Source organism: Erythrolamprus reginae, chromosome 4, assembly GCF_031021105.1.
Source record: "Erythrolamprus reginae isolate rEryReg1 chromosome 4, rEryReg1.hap1, whole genome shotgun sequence".
In the NCBI taxonomy this organism is placed as follows: Eukaryota; Metazoa; Chordata; class Lepidosauria; order Squamata; family Dipsadidae; genus Erythrolamprus; species Erythrolamprus reginae.
Window position 1 is genome coordinate 22,072,635 of NC_091953.1, and position 11,931 is coordinate 22,084,565.

The 11,931-nt window shown below is 40.9% G+C and overlaps 2 protein-coding genes across 4 annotated transcripts in view; both read left to right on the plus strand.

The window, feature by feature from the left end:
• Positions 1-4,046, plus strand: part of IFT88 (intraflagellar transport 88) — a 45,810-nt gene extending 41,764 nt beyond the window's left edge. For both annotated transcript variants that reach the window (XM_070749768.1, XM_070749769.1), the window contains one exon: positions 3,776-4,046. In XM_070749768.1, coding sequence (XP_070605869.1) covers positions 3,776-3,897 — 122 coding nt within the window. In that variant the 3' untranslated portion in view covers positions 3,898-4,046. The remainder of the gene's footprint in view (positions 1-3,775) is intronic.
• A 631-nt stretch (positions 4,047-4,677) lies between these two features.
• IL17D (interleukin 17D) lies at positions 4,678-10,996 on the plus strand. 2 transcript variants are annotated; one of them, XM_070751685.1, is made up of 3 exons: positions 4,678-4,903; positions 7,054-7,349; positions 9,759-10,996. In XM_070751685.1, the coding sequence occupies exons 1-3, from the start codon at positions 4,889-4,891 to the stop codon at positions 10,078-10,080; spliced, it is 633 nt and encodes a 210-aa protein (XP_070607786.1). In that variant the 5' UTR covers positions 4,678-4,888; the 3' UTR covers positions 10,081-10,996. The 2 variants fall into 2 exon arrangements, with proteins under 2 accessions (XP_070607786.1, XP_070607787.1); XM_070751686.1 differs by lacking the exon at positions 4,678-4,903 and adding an exon at positions 5,070-5,413.
• The last annotated feature ends 935 nt before the right edge of the window (positions 10,997-11,931 follow it).

Sequence of the window (11,931 nt, forward strand, 5' to 3'; positions counted from 1 at the left end):
AGCCCATACTATAAAAGCTCAAGTTCTGTCAATCAATCTGTTTTTTTCCTTCGGTACGAAGTTGAATGTGCACAACAGCATGTGAAATTGATTGTCAATGAGTGTTGCTTCCTAAGTTCAATTTCACAGAAGTTTGATTTACTTGGAGTTACATTATGTTGTTTTAAGTATTCTCTTTATTTTTTTGAGCAGTGTATATCATTGCTGAATTAGAAGAAATAAAAAGTGGAATTAAAACTGCTTATCAGCCTAAAAGTGATATCAAAGGGACACCATTAGCATATCTGGGAAGAAACATCAACCTAGATATTCCAACAATGACACTGTGGCATCTAGAATTAAGAAAGATTTATGAGGTCTTCTGTTAATTGTGAAAAAATGCTAAAATAAGATTATTCTTCACTTGTTTTGTGAAAAAAAACCCCTAGGTTATGGCAAATGCCATGCCAATGCAAGTAGAGACATTGACGTAATAACAGATATCGTTGTAGGCTCAAAAATTTACAGGGACCGTGACTAGTCATAAAAAAGATACATTTTACTTCACTGTGTTCGAAATATCTAACGTGTGAAGAAATATCAGAAATGGGATATGTTTTCCCAGTTATTAATACTAAAGTCTTGCATGAAAGCCAGACAATCAGAAAGGTTGAAGAAAAGTCAATGCCTTTGAAGCATGTTGCTAGAGAAAATTGTTGAGAATACTTTGGACTTCAGTAGCAATAGCAATAGCACTTAGACTTATATACTGCTCCATGGTGCTTTATAGCACTCTCTGAGCAGTTTACAATGTCAGCCTGTTGCCTCCAACAATCTGGGTTGTCATTTTACCGGCCTTTGGAACAATGAAAGGGTGAGTCAACCTCAAGTCCCGTCAAGATCAAACTCCAGATTGTGGGCAGACTTAGCTTGTAATATTGCATTTTTACTACTCCGCCACCAGTGCTTATAATGGACTACAAGAGGAGTATATTATTCAATTCTAAATGAAATAAAACAGGCTGTTCAGTGGGAGTGCCGATAATATAGCTTAAATGAGTCCTCCGGGATTGGGCGGCATAGAAGTCAAATAAATATATATGTAAATATGTAGAACATACAATATGAATCTTTGGAGAAGTACTCAGTGCTTGGAAGAATGAAGGCAATTGAAAAAGAGCGATGAGATAAAGTCACTAGTTACTGTTACTGGGCATGATCTTATACTGGTAAGACCTGAAAGAAATACTGACAAAATAATCCTGGCAAAATAATGTCCATTGAAACACAAAGAAGCACCTGATTGATTCAACAGTCATATCAAAGTATAATTCACTTATATAATCAATGTAGCTTTATGAAATTCAATATTTAAATAGCATCTATAAAGTGTACTTCAGTAGTAGCCTTCATGTACATTCTGCAAACCTGTAGAATGCAAAGTGAGCTGTATAAAATGTTTCTTCTGTTTATATATTAATTTAGAACACCAGAAGTGAATTTTTCTCTTTGTAAACGGTAACGCTCCTAGATTGCTTATGGAAATGAAACTAAGATGGAGGATAAATTGAAATTAAATATATTGATGATATGCCCACAAAAAATAATTGATGTTTACAGTGGTATCTCGGTACTCATCATTAACTGGTTCCTGGCGGCACGATAAGTACCAAAAATGATGAGTACCAAACAAAGTCACAAGACAGCTGATACTGACAAGTTCTAGCTTGGGCATTGAGTACCAAACAAAATATGAGTACAGTACTGGGATAAAAAAAATTCATCGAAATGCGTTGAGTACCAAATCTGATGAGTTTCAAAACAGTTGAATACCAAGGCACCACTATATATCCCAAACAGCAGATTTGTTCTTAATTTAATTGGGTGTAAGGGTGGTGATGGTTTACAGGAAATATTTTCCAGCAATTGAATACTGTATATGAAAATAATGAGCAACTATAGGCCACGTTTTCCCCTGAAGCCTGTACCCAACCTCATGTATTTCCTTCAATAATTCTTCTTTTTGTTAAAGTTATGAAGAATATAGCTTTAGGGGTTACATTAAATTCCCACTCTCCAGAAACACTCAGATGACTTAGTCTAACCATTGGCGGGTAGAAAGAGTTGGAAATTGAAGTTGAGGGACCAAGAGAGGAGCTAGTTGTTACGCAGTGTTGGAGCTGAAGGAGGAGGTTATAAACAGACTGGGGCTAATTATTATGGCAATAAGTGGGAATGAAATAATGAAAAATGGGAGCACTGGGGTGGAATTGGGGAGACTATAAGAAGAGGGAAGGAAGGAAGCCAAGAGTTTTTGGATATTTGTCTGTTATAGGATATTGAATTTATGTTTGCGTGAGTGAGGAAACCTCCAGTGGGATAGATAGAAATAGAGAGGAATTAGTAATTGAGTTGAGAGCCAGAACTGTTTGGGCAGAGAAAAAGTTTACAGTTTGAGGCTGATTCCTCCCTTCTTCAGATATTCAAGATCATAGGCAAGATACTTATTTTGTCCTTGCAGCCATTTGCTGTGAAATGTGGGCTTAATGGAGCAGTTTGTGTTCCAACTCCTCTTTTTCCTTCAGCTATTGGGCAAGCTATGTGTCTGGAAGTCTGGCTTTTCTGAAGAATGTGTGCTTTGCAACTGACCCCAACATAACTGATTCATGACATTTCTTTGCTCCCAAATTGGAGATTCTTGTCTTCATTGGTGCAGAAGAGAAGATGTGGTAGTATTATTGGGAGAAAGATCTCTAACATTTGATAGGGCATGACACGAGATCCTTCAGTTTTGGAGAAAAGTGCACGGCTGCTTTCCTTGAACTGTGAAATGTGATTTATTCTAACACAGAATTAGAGGGGGGGGCACTAAATCCAGCTTCTGTTGGGTGTAAGAGTCCAAATTCAAACATATGCACAGGTGGTTGCCTGGCCTCCATGTCAATACACCTAGTGAAGAGATGCACTGGATAATTGATTTCACTGGATAACTGATTTCACTGGATAACTGATTTCACTGGGTAATTGATTTCACTGGGCAATTGGTTCCACAACATTATTGCTTTTACTATTAGGGAGTTTTTATTTTAACATCTAATTAGGATCCGTTTACCTGTAATTTAATCTTTATTTTGTATCTTGTACTGTGACATAATGGAGAACAGGTCATGATCTTCTTTCTGACATCCTTTCAGGTATTTGAAGAGTGCTGTTCATCCCCCACCGCCCCACTTTTCAAAACTAAAATTTCCATGTGTTTAGTCTCTTCGTATGACATAGTTTTTAGTCCTTGGTTATCCTTGTTGTGCTTTGTGAATTGATTCATTTCTATAAAATCTTTTTAAAGAACAGATGCCTGAAAGTCGGTTTTTTAAGCAAAGTAGAATAAAGTTTCCTATACTCTAAAAACTATGCTCATGTTGATGTAGTCTAAAATTGCATTTGCCTTGCATTTGCCTTTTTTAAAGTCTCATCACTCTTCTGTCCTCCCTCCCTCCCTCCCTCCTTCCTTCCCTTCCTTCTGAAATATTCTTCTAAGTCTCATATCCTGTTTTTTTTAACCTGTGGATTTGATTTTTTGTTATCTGAATTGAAGACTTTGCACTTGTCTTTGTTTAATTTAATGATTTCAGCCCATTTCTCTAACCTAACAAGATCATTTTGGATTTTATTACCTTCTAGTACATTGATACCACCCAGTGGATAAATATAAAAAGTTGGAGGAGCTGTTACAGCTATTCAGTAAGCGAACAAATTTCTTAGATCTGTTTTTTTCTCCCTTCTTTTCAAAATGTAGATGCTTCCTACCTGGATCCACTTGGACCTCAAGCTGAGAGGCCAAAAACAGCACTAAGGAAAAAGATGGATGAAGATGAGTTTGCTGATGAAGACGTGGGCGATGATCTGCTTCCAGAATAACTTTTTAGACCAGTTCAACTATTTTTGAAAGTTTCAAAAGAAAAAAAAATCTTAATGGAGATTTATATTTATTCGAACACTATATATCTATATATTTATATATCTGCAATCTTTATTTTAAGTAAAGTTTTTATAGTAAGGATTTAAAATCTTGTGCATTTGTTATCAATTATATATTTTATCTCATATCTTTTATGCAGCACGAAGCTTACAACTTCAGCCTGATGATGGTGAATGTGATTTCACCGAAACGTTGCATAGACATGCAAAATATTACACGGGGCAAAACCCAAACTCAGAACAATATACACACACACACACACACACACACATGAATGTGTACATGTGTATGTATACTGTGTGTATATATACACAGTATACACACACACACACAATAAATCCCTCATTGTGTATTGGACTAACTAACTAACTAAATAAATAATTACTAAGCCATTGATTCAAAGAAGTGTGTAGAAAAGGGCACATACACACACACAAATGGGGGGGATGGAGAGGACAATGTGGTTGGTGCTGAAGTGAGTTCTTTATATCTGGATACACCATTTTAGAAAGAAATTTGAAGTCCTTATAAACCAGATGTGGAGATGTGAAGGAATAGTTGTATATATACACACACACATATAGTAAAATACATTCAAAATTTGGCTACATTAAATTATCGTTTAGATGATTTAATGAAAGGAGGAGTCCACCCCCCCCCCCCCGTCCCCCCAAACTCCGGATCGGTGCGCGAAAGGACCCGCCGTTCCCTGCTTGGTTCAGCCCCAGCGAGGAAAGCGCTCGAGCAACCCTCCGGCGCCTTAGAAAGGTTCTGGCACCGGCAAGCTGGAGGGGTCCTGCTGAGAGAAGCCGGGCGTTTTTCCAAATTTTCCTCCGCTCTCTCTCTCTCTCCCGACACCGCCTCCCGGGCCAGGAGGACCCCAAGCGCTCGCCGAGCCAGTCTTTCTCGACGCGCTGAGGCGTTTCTGCCATGCAGATGGCCAAGGTAAGGACGCGCGTCGAGGCGGGAAATGAACCGGGGCGGCGCCTTTTGACCTGCCCGCGGTGCCCAACGTGGACTCGATAGGTTCGGAGGCCGGTGGTTCCGGCCTGGCTGGCTCGCTTCGAAAAGGTGCGCTCTGGCGCGTTTTCCCCGTTGGGCATTGCGGGCAAGCGTCGGGACGCGCTTCTTTTCGTCGCTCTTGCTTCTGCGAACTCGTGAGGGAAATAAAAAAGCGAGCCGTTGGAAGCTAGGGCTGAGCGCAAAAACGGGACGAGCGGAGTAAAAGCGCGTCCCGTTTCGAGAGACGGGCCGGCGGCGGCGCCGGCGAGTAAAAGCGGCGGAGCTGCCAACGGTTGGCCAGGCTGCTTATTGGAAAGTTAACAGGCGGAGGAATTAAGCCGAGAGAAAAGCCGCCTGCTTGAATGAGCCCAGCAGATCCTACTTGTGCAAAACTTGCCTTTCCGCTTGTAAAGAGCCGCCGGCGCTTCAGGTGAAAGATTACAAACACTTCAGGTGAAGCATTGCGCGCTTCGGGTGAAACCGCAAAGTGTTAAAAACTCACCTCTGGCGACAGGCTTGGGGCCACCGAGTCTTAATATCTAGCCCCCGCCAATGGCTGAATGCAATTTTGCATGAATGGGATTGAATAATTTTAAATAAATGTATTGGGGTTTTTAGACTGTATTTTAATTTGGAATGGAATGGAATAGAATAGGTATTGTGCAAAATTCAGCAGGTAAACTATTTTAATGGACAATTAAGGCTCTGCAATAATAATAACAATAACAACAACAAAAACAACAACAATAATAATAACAAAAACTCACGGCGACTCACAACAATCATAAGCAATGTACAAATCCAATGTTTAAAACACAATTTAAAAAACCTTGTAATAAAATAATCACACAACCCAATCAAACCATACATAAACCAAGTAGTTAGGGGAGGTGTCAATTTCCCCATGCCTGGCGGCACAAGTGAATTTTCAACAACTTAGGAAAGGCAAGGAGGAGGGGGACAGTTCTGATCTCCGGCGGGGGGGGGGAGTTGATTCCAGAGGGTTGGAGCCGCCACAGAGAAGGCTCTTCCCCTGGGCCCCATCAGACGACATTGCTTAGGCGACGGGACCCGCAAAAGGCCAACTCTGTGGGACCTAATGTGGGACCGAAGCAATGCTTCGGTTGCGATTGTAATAAAATGTTCTGGACAGTGAAAGCTTTGCTGTCCAGAATAGACCTGTGATTGTGCTCCAGCACTTTTTCGAGCTATATTATATACTAATTTAGCATTTACTATTTAGACCACTTCATAGTGCTTTTACAGCCCTCTGTAAGTGGTTTACAGAATCAGCCTATTGCCCCCAACAATCTTAAGGATTTTTTAGGATTTGCCCCACGTGGCTGCAGGGTCTGTTGGGAGGATGAACTACTGGACTTGGCTAGTTCTAATAATATTACTGTCAGTACAATGGGGATTTGTCTATCAGCCAGCATCACAAATCCTGATCCTGATTAGGGCTGTGAGTGTAGGAGAAGTGGCAGAACTTGTGAAGATGGAGATGGACCTAGCCATAAGTGGACTGAGTTTAATGTTACCACTCTTGAAATCTAGTAACTAAATAGTCCTATACTGTACATCGGAATGAGTAATATTAAATCAGCTTAATTTGAACTTCATGTGTGGTCTTGCTCTTTTGCACCTGACAGGAAGTTCTTGAGTCAATTTCTAGCCATAATAGGCCAGAAACCAAGAGGTAGAAAAGAACACTTGAATTAAACCATTGCAATAGGACAGGAATCCAAACTAAATCATCAAGGTCATCCAGCCGGCTTCCATTAGTAAGGTATGACTAGAACCTAGATTACCTCACTCTTAGTCCATCCAGCACCTTAGCCGATACACCACATCTCTCAATATGGGTTCCAAAGTTAAGTTGCTCTGGCAGAAGACTTGGATAAGATCTCAGATGCCAAGTTGACAAGTTCAATATGCTCAGTCAAGAAAAACTCCCTGAAATTTTTTTTTAACCAATGTTCTTTTTCTGCATGTCATATTCTGTAGTGTTGTGTGTGTGTGTAGAGGGAGATGAATCACTTTTCTCCCTTAGCTAGAAATATATTTTATATTGTTTCACCTCCTGCTCTTTACAGGGATGGATACTGGCTTCTCTACTTTTGTGTGGGCTGGGTTTCTCCAGAGCAGGAGCTGTCAAAATAAGCAAGCGTCCCATGCACTCTCGATCCTGTGCAGACCGACCTGAGGAGTTTTTGGAACAGCTATATGGAAGGCTCTCAGCTGGCATGCTCAGCGCTTTCCATCACACCCTGCAATTGGAGCCCTCGGAAAATGACCACAACATCAGTTGTCCAGTGGGAGGCAGGCTAGCTACTGACAAGAAATACCAGCTCCCCATCAATCTCAACAGTGTCTCCCCTTGGTCCTACAGGTAAGTAAGTGAAATGTTTATTAGGGATAGAATAGAATGGATTGGAATGGAATGGAATAGAATAGAATAGAATAGAATTCTCTATTGGCCAATAACCCATGAATTTGTCTGGTGCATATGCTCTCAGTATACGTAAAAGAAAAGATACATTTGTCAAGAATCATGAGGTACAACACAATGATTGTCATAGGGTACAAATAAGTAATCAGGAATCAATCAATATTAATATAAATCATAAGGATACAAGCAACAAGTTACAGTCATACAGTCTTAAGGGGGAGGAGATGGGTGATAGGAATGATGAGAAGACTAATATTAATAGTAATGCAGCCATAGTGAATAGTTTGACAGTTGTGAGGGAATTATTTGTTTAGCAGAGTGATGGCATTTGGCAAAAAAGTGTTCTTGTGTCTAGTTGTCTTGGTGTGCAGTGCTCTGTAGCATCGTTTTGAGGTTGGAGCTGAAATTTATGTCCAGGATGTGAGGGGTCAGTAAATATTTTCACAGCCCTGTTTCTGATTCGTGCAGTATACAGGTCCTCAATGGAAGGCAGGTTAGCAATAATTTTTTCTGCAATTGTTATTCTTATCTTTCAAATTTTAAAATGGGTTTAAGTGGAAAAGTTTACAGCACAGTGCTGCAACTATTGTAGCAAATGAGCTTTCATTTTACATAAAATATGTAAAATAAGCCTAAATTTCTTCATAACTAAAAGAACAGTTAAAGGAAGAAAGAAAAAGAGTTGATATTAAGAATATGGCAGGGTGCGGTTCTATTAGGCAAATTTGCTCATAGCAGCCAGTCCTCGATTTATGGTTCCTTTTCTGTAAAAAAAAAAAGTGGGTATGCAATCCATTTGCACATGAGGCATAGGTTTTTCCAATAGGCAGCAGCTTTCCTACCTGTTTTTATTTGTAAGCTGTCTAGAGTTGGCAGGGAGTCAGGCAGCCTAGAAATGTAATGAATGAATGATAAATAAAATAAATAACTTAATAAAATAGAAAGGGGGGGGGGCGTTGATTGTGCAGTTGTGCCCATCATCGCCAAATGTTTCCATATTGATGCTTGAGCCAAACAAAAGAAGTCAACTCGCATTATTCCAGATGACAGTAAATTGTCCAGTTCTTAGCTTAATTTATTTTCCTCTTGGCCTAATAACAGCATGATAATGTAAAGAACATCTCAACATTCTCCTATACAGTATTCCTCTCCATTCAAATCAATCCAAGGAATAGAGCAGTGATGGCGAACCTTTTTATCCTCGAGTGTCGAAAGAGTGTGTGTCTGTGCTATCGCGCCTGCGTGAGTGCCCACACCCATAATTCAATGCCTGGGGAGGGCAAAAACAGATTCCTCCATCCCCTGGAGGCTATCTGGAGCCCAGAAATGGCCTGTTTTCCAAATCCTGATGGGCCCAGTAGGCTCGTGTTTTTTGGAAGCCAAAAGTGCCCTCCCAGAGCCTCTGTGTGAGCCAAAAATCAGCTGGTCGGCACACACATGCACATTGGAGCCCAGCTGTTGTGGTTAGCTCTGGCCCAGCTCCTGCCCCAAGGACTGTGGATGTGGGGGAGACATCCACATGCTGCAGGCCTGTTTTGCCCTCGGTGGAATCTGCTGATGAAGGCTGCTCTGACCAAGAAGACATGAGTGACAGGGAGGAGGAGAGTGTGGCAGACAGCTCAGAGGGAGATCAATTATCTAGCTCCTCTTTGGATTCAGAACAAGAGTTAATGATACAGCCACGCATGAGGAGAGCGATGCATAGGCAACAACAACTGAGATATTATTATCAAAGAAAATGAGGCCACCTGTGGTTGGGGGGGGGGGGGCTGTGGTAATTAGTGAGGCTGCTATAAATAGCAGCCTGTGGGTTTGGCCATTGTGGAGGATTATCTGATTGTTGTGTTTCGTGACGGCTTTACTGACTTGGACTTTTTGGGTGCTGATTTTTCCTCCGCTTTGAAACTAAACCAGAGCAAAGTGTGTGTCACTTTGTGAAAGAAGGACTGTGAATTGCCTCACAGCTGCAAGCTAAGTATCACAGAACTGATAAGGGACTTGTACAAATTACCAGTTTGTTTGGAGATGAGTGCTCTTGGCTATACCAAAAGAGGGTTTGGTTTAAGTGAATTTTCATTATAAAGAACATTGTTTTGAATTTTCAAACGTGTGTGTGTTTGAAATTTGTACCTGTGAATTTTTGGGAGGATTCTACCAGAGAGCCCGACAGAACACCAGCTAGGGCAACGGCTCGTGTGCCAGCAGACATGGCTCCGTGTGCCACCTGTGGCACCTGTGCCATAGGTTTGCCATCACTGGAATAGAGGGACAAAAGAGCAGCAGGAGAAGTAGAGGGAAAATTGGGACAAAATGTCGAAAGTGAACCTTCCTTCTTTTCTTTTCGCACAGAATCTCCTACGATTCTACCAGGTACCCAAAATACATTCCTGAAGCCTATTGCCTTTGCAAGGGTTGTCTTACAGGTGATTACGGAGAAGAAAATCTCCATTTCCGAAGTACGCCAGTATTTATGCCGACGGTCATCTTACATCGAACCACATCATGCACGGGCGGTCGCTACGTTTACACTGAGGATTATGTCTCTATTCCTGTGGGCTGCACCTGTGTGCCAGAACATGAAAAAGAAGCACAGCAAGCGAATTCCAGCATAGGTAAAAGAGCAGTAAAATGGCTGGGGAATCAGAATAATGACAAGCCGGCATCCACATGAGGAATGGAAAGGAGGCCAGAAACAAAGGATGTTTTGGTTTATAACTTCTGTTTCAGAGAACTATAATCTCCACTACCTGCAACCGAGTTCATCTCAGTTTATTTCACAGAATAATTGTAATTAAAATTGCAATGCTTTTTTAAAAATCAGTGCGGTTTGCAAGATGCTTTTCTTCTCATAACGGGAGATTTGACAGATCCTGGAGAGTTGCAATACTATAATGCTGGGGAAACACTTACGTTGAAGCATTCTAAGGTATTTGAAAGTGTAAATAGATGTTCTATATTCCAATGCTTTGCTATTAAATACTCAAGATATGCTGAGCAGCAGATTTTTGTATATAATAAAATCTTGGTTCAATAGGCTTTGGATACAATGGACAAACTTTTCACTTGGATTGTTTATCCATCAAATGAAGTTTTTATTGAAAGTATTGCTATTCATATCAATTACATAACACACATGACATACATTGATGCAAGTGACAAATTTTGATTTAACAAACATTCAGACTTAATGGTTGCCCCCTCCCCACTCAGTGGTCTGTGAAATCAATGTTTCATTGCATTTTCCCCTACATCCTTACAGGATGCAAGTGAGACCCTTTGAAAATAAAAACAAGAACAATATAAGAATTCTATTCTTTTCTATTCTAGCCTAGTCTATTCTATAAGTGAATAATTAAAACGAATGCTGAAAAATTAGCTGTGCATCTGCAACTGATTTTTTTAAAATGTAAGTAGCTTTGACTTGGTATATAGAATATTATATTCTGGACCAAAAATACTTGTTGAGTAAGGTATTGTGTCAAAAGCACTAGAATTACATTAAAACTGTAAAAACCTAAGGAATACATTAAGCATGCTGTTGGCTATCAATGTAAATGCTTTTTAAAAGGAGACTCAATAAATGTACATAGAGAATACATCTGTCAGTGGCTATTGATCTTGGTTGTTAAGTATCTCTAGCAGAAATGTACTAAAGGGATGGGGAGTTTTTTTGCCAACCATAGAAACATTAAGTACTTACCCATTGTTCTCTCTGGGTTCCCCCAGACCTCAACACCAACTGGAAAAAACAGCCAGACACTCTGGTAAAAGCCAAAAGTATTTTATAACTGGAAAAAATAAGCACAGAGGAAAACCTGTTCTTCCCAACAGACAGGATATAATACGGTACAGCAGGGTCCTGATGTCCAGACAATACAGCAAGCTTCTTGCTGGCACCCCCCCCCCCCCCAAGGTTTCAATAGTCAAAGGCACAAACCAGGATTCCAAGACGCCAAAGTTCACAGTCAGGTCCCACGACTCTCAAAGATAAAACTCCACAAGCCAGGAAGGGTGGGTCTGCCTTTTAGCCTTTCCCAAGAGCACCACACCCAAACCCAGCTGTTGCCACTTTAATGCTGAAAGTATTTAGCCAATTGATTCCGTCTCTGAGTAGCTCTTCGTTGTCGCAGATCAATTATGGCTTGTGCATTTTCCTCTAAGGAATCCAGGCTGCTTGCTGGGGAGAGCTCCCCCTGGTGGGACTCTGGCTGTCCTCCCTCTTCTTCAGCCTGGGATTCCTCCTCCTCGTCTGTCTGCACCTCCTGTTCCTCAGCCTCTCCCTCTGAGCTGGAAACCGACAGAAGGTCAGCCGTTCCCGGAGGGGCCTCAGACGGAACCACAACACCCATCGATGTTCATAGAATAAATAACCATTATTTAAAAACATTTGGGTTTGGGTTTTACTTTAAGTTTGGGATTACATCTAATTTGGCTAATCTGCTAGCCATAGCTCTGGGAATACAGTGATCCTGAAACATCATTTGTGCTGGAGCAAATCTTGCCATCTACACTACAAGAGACG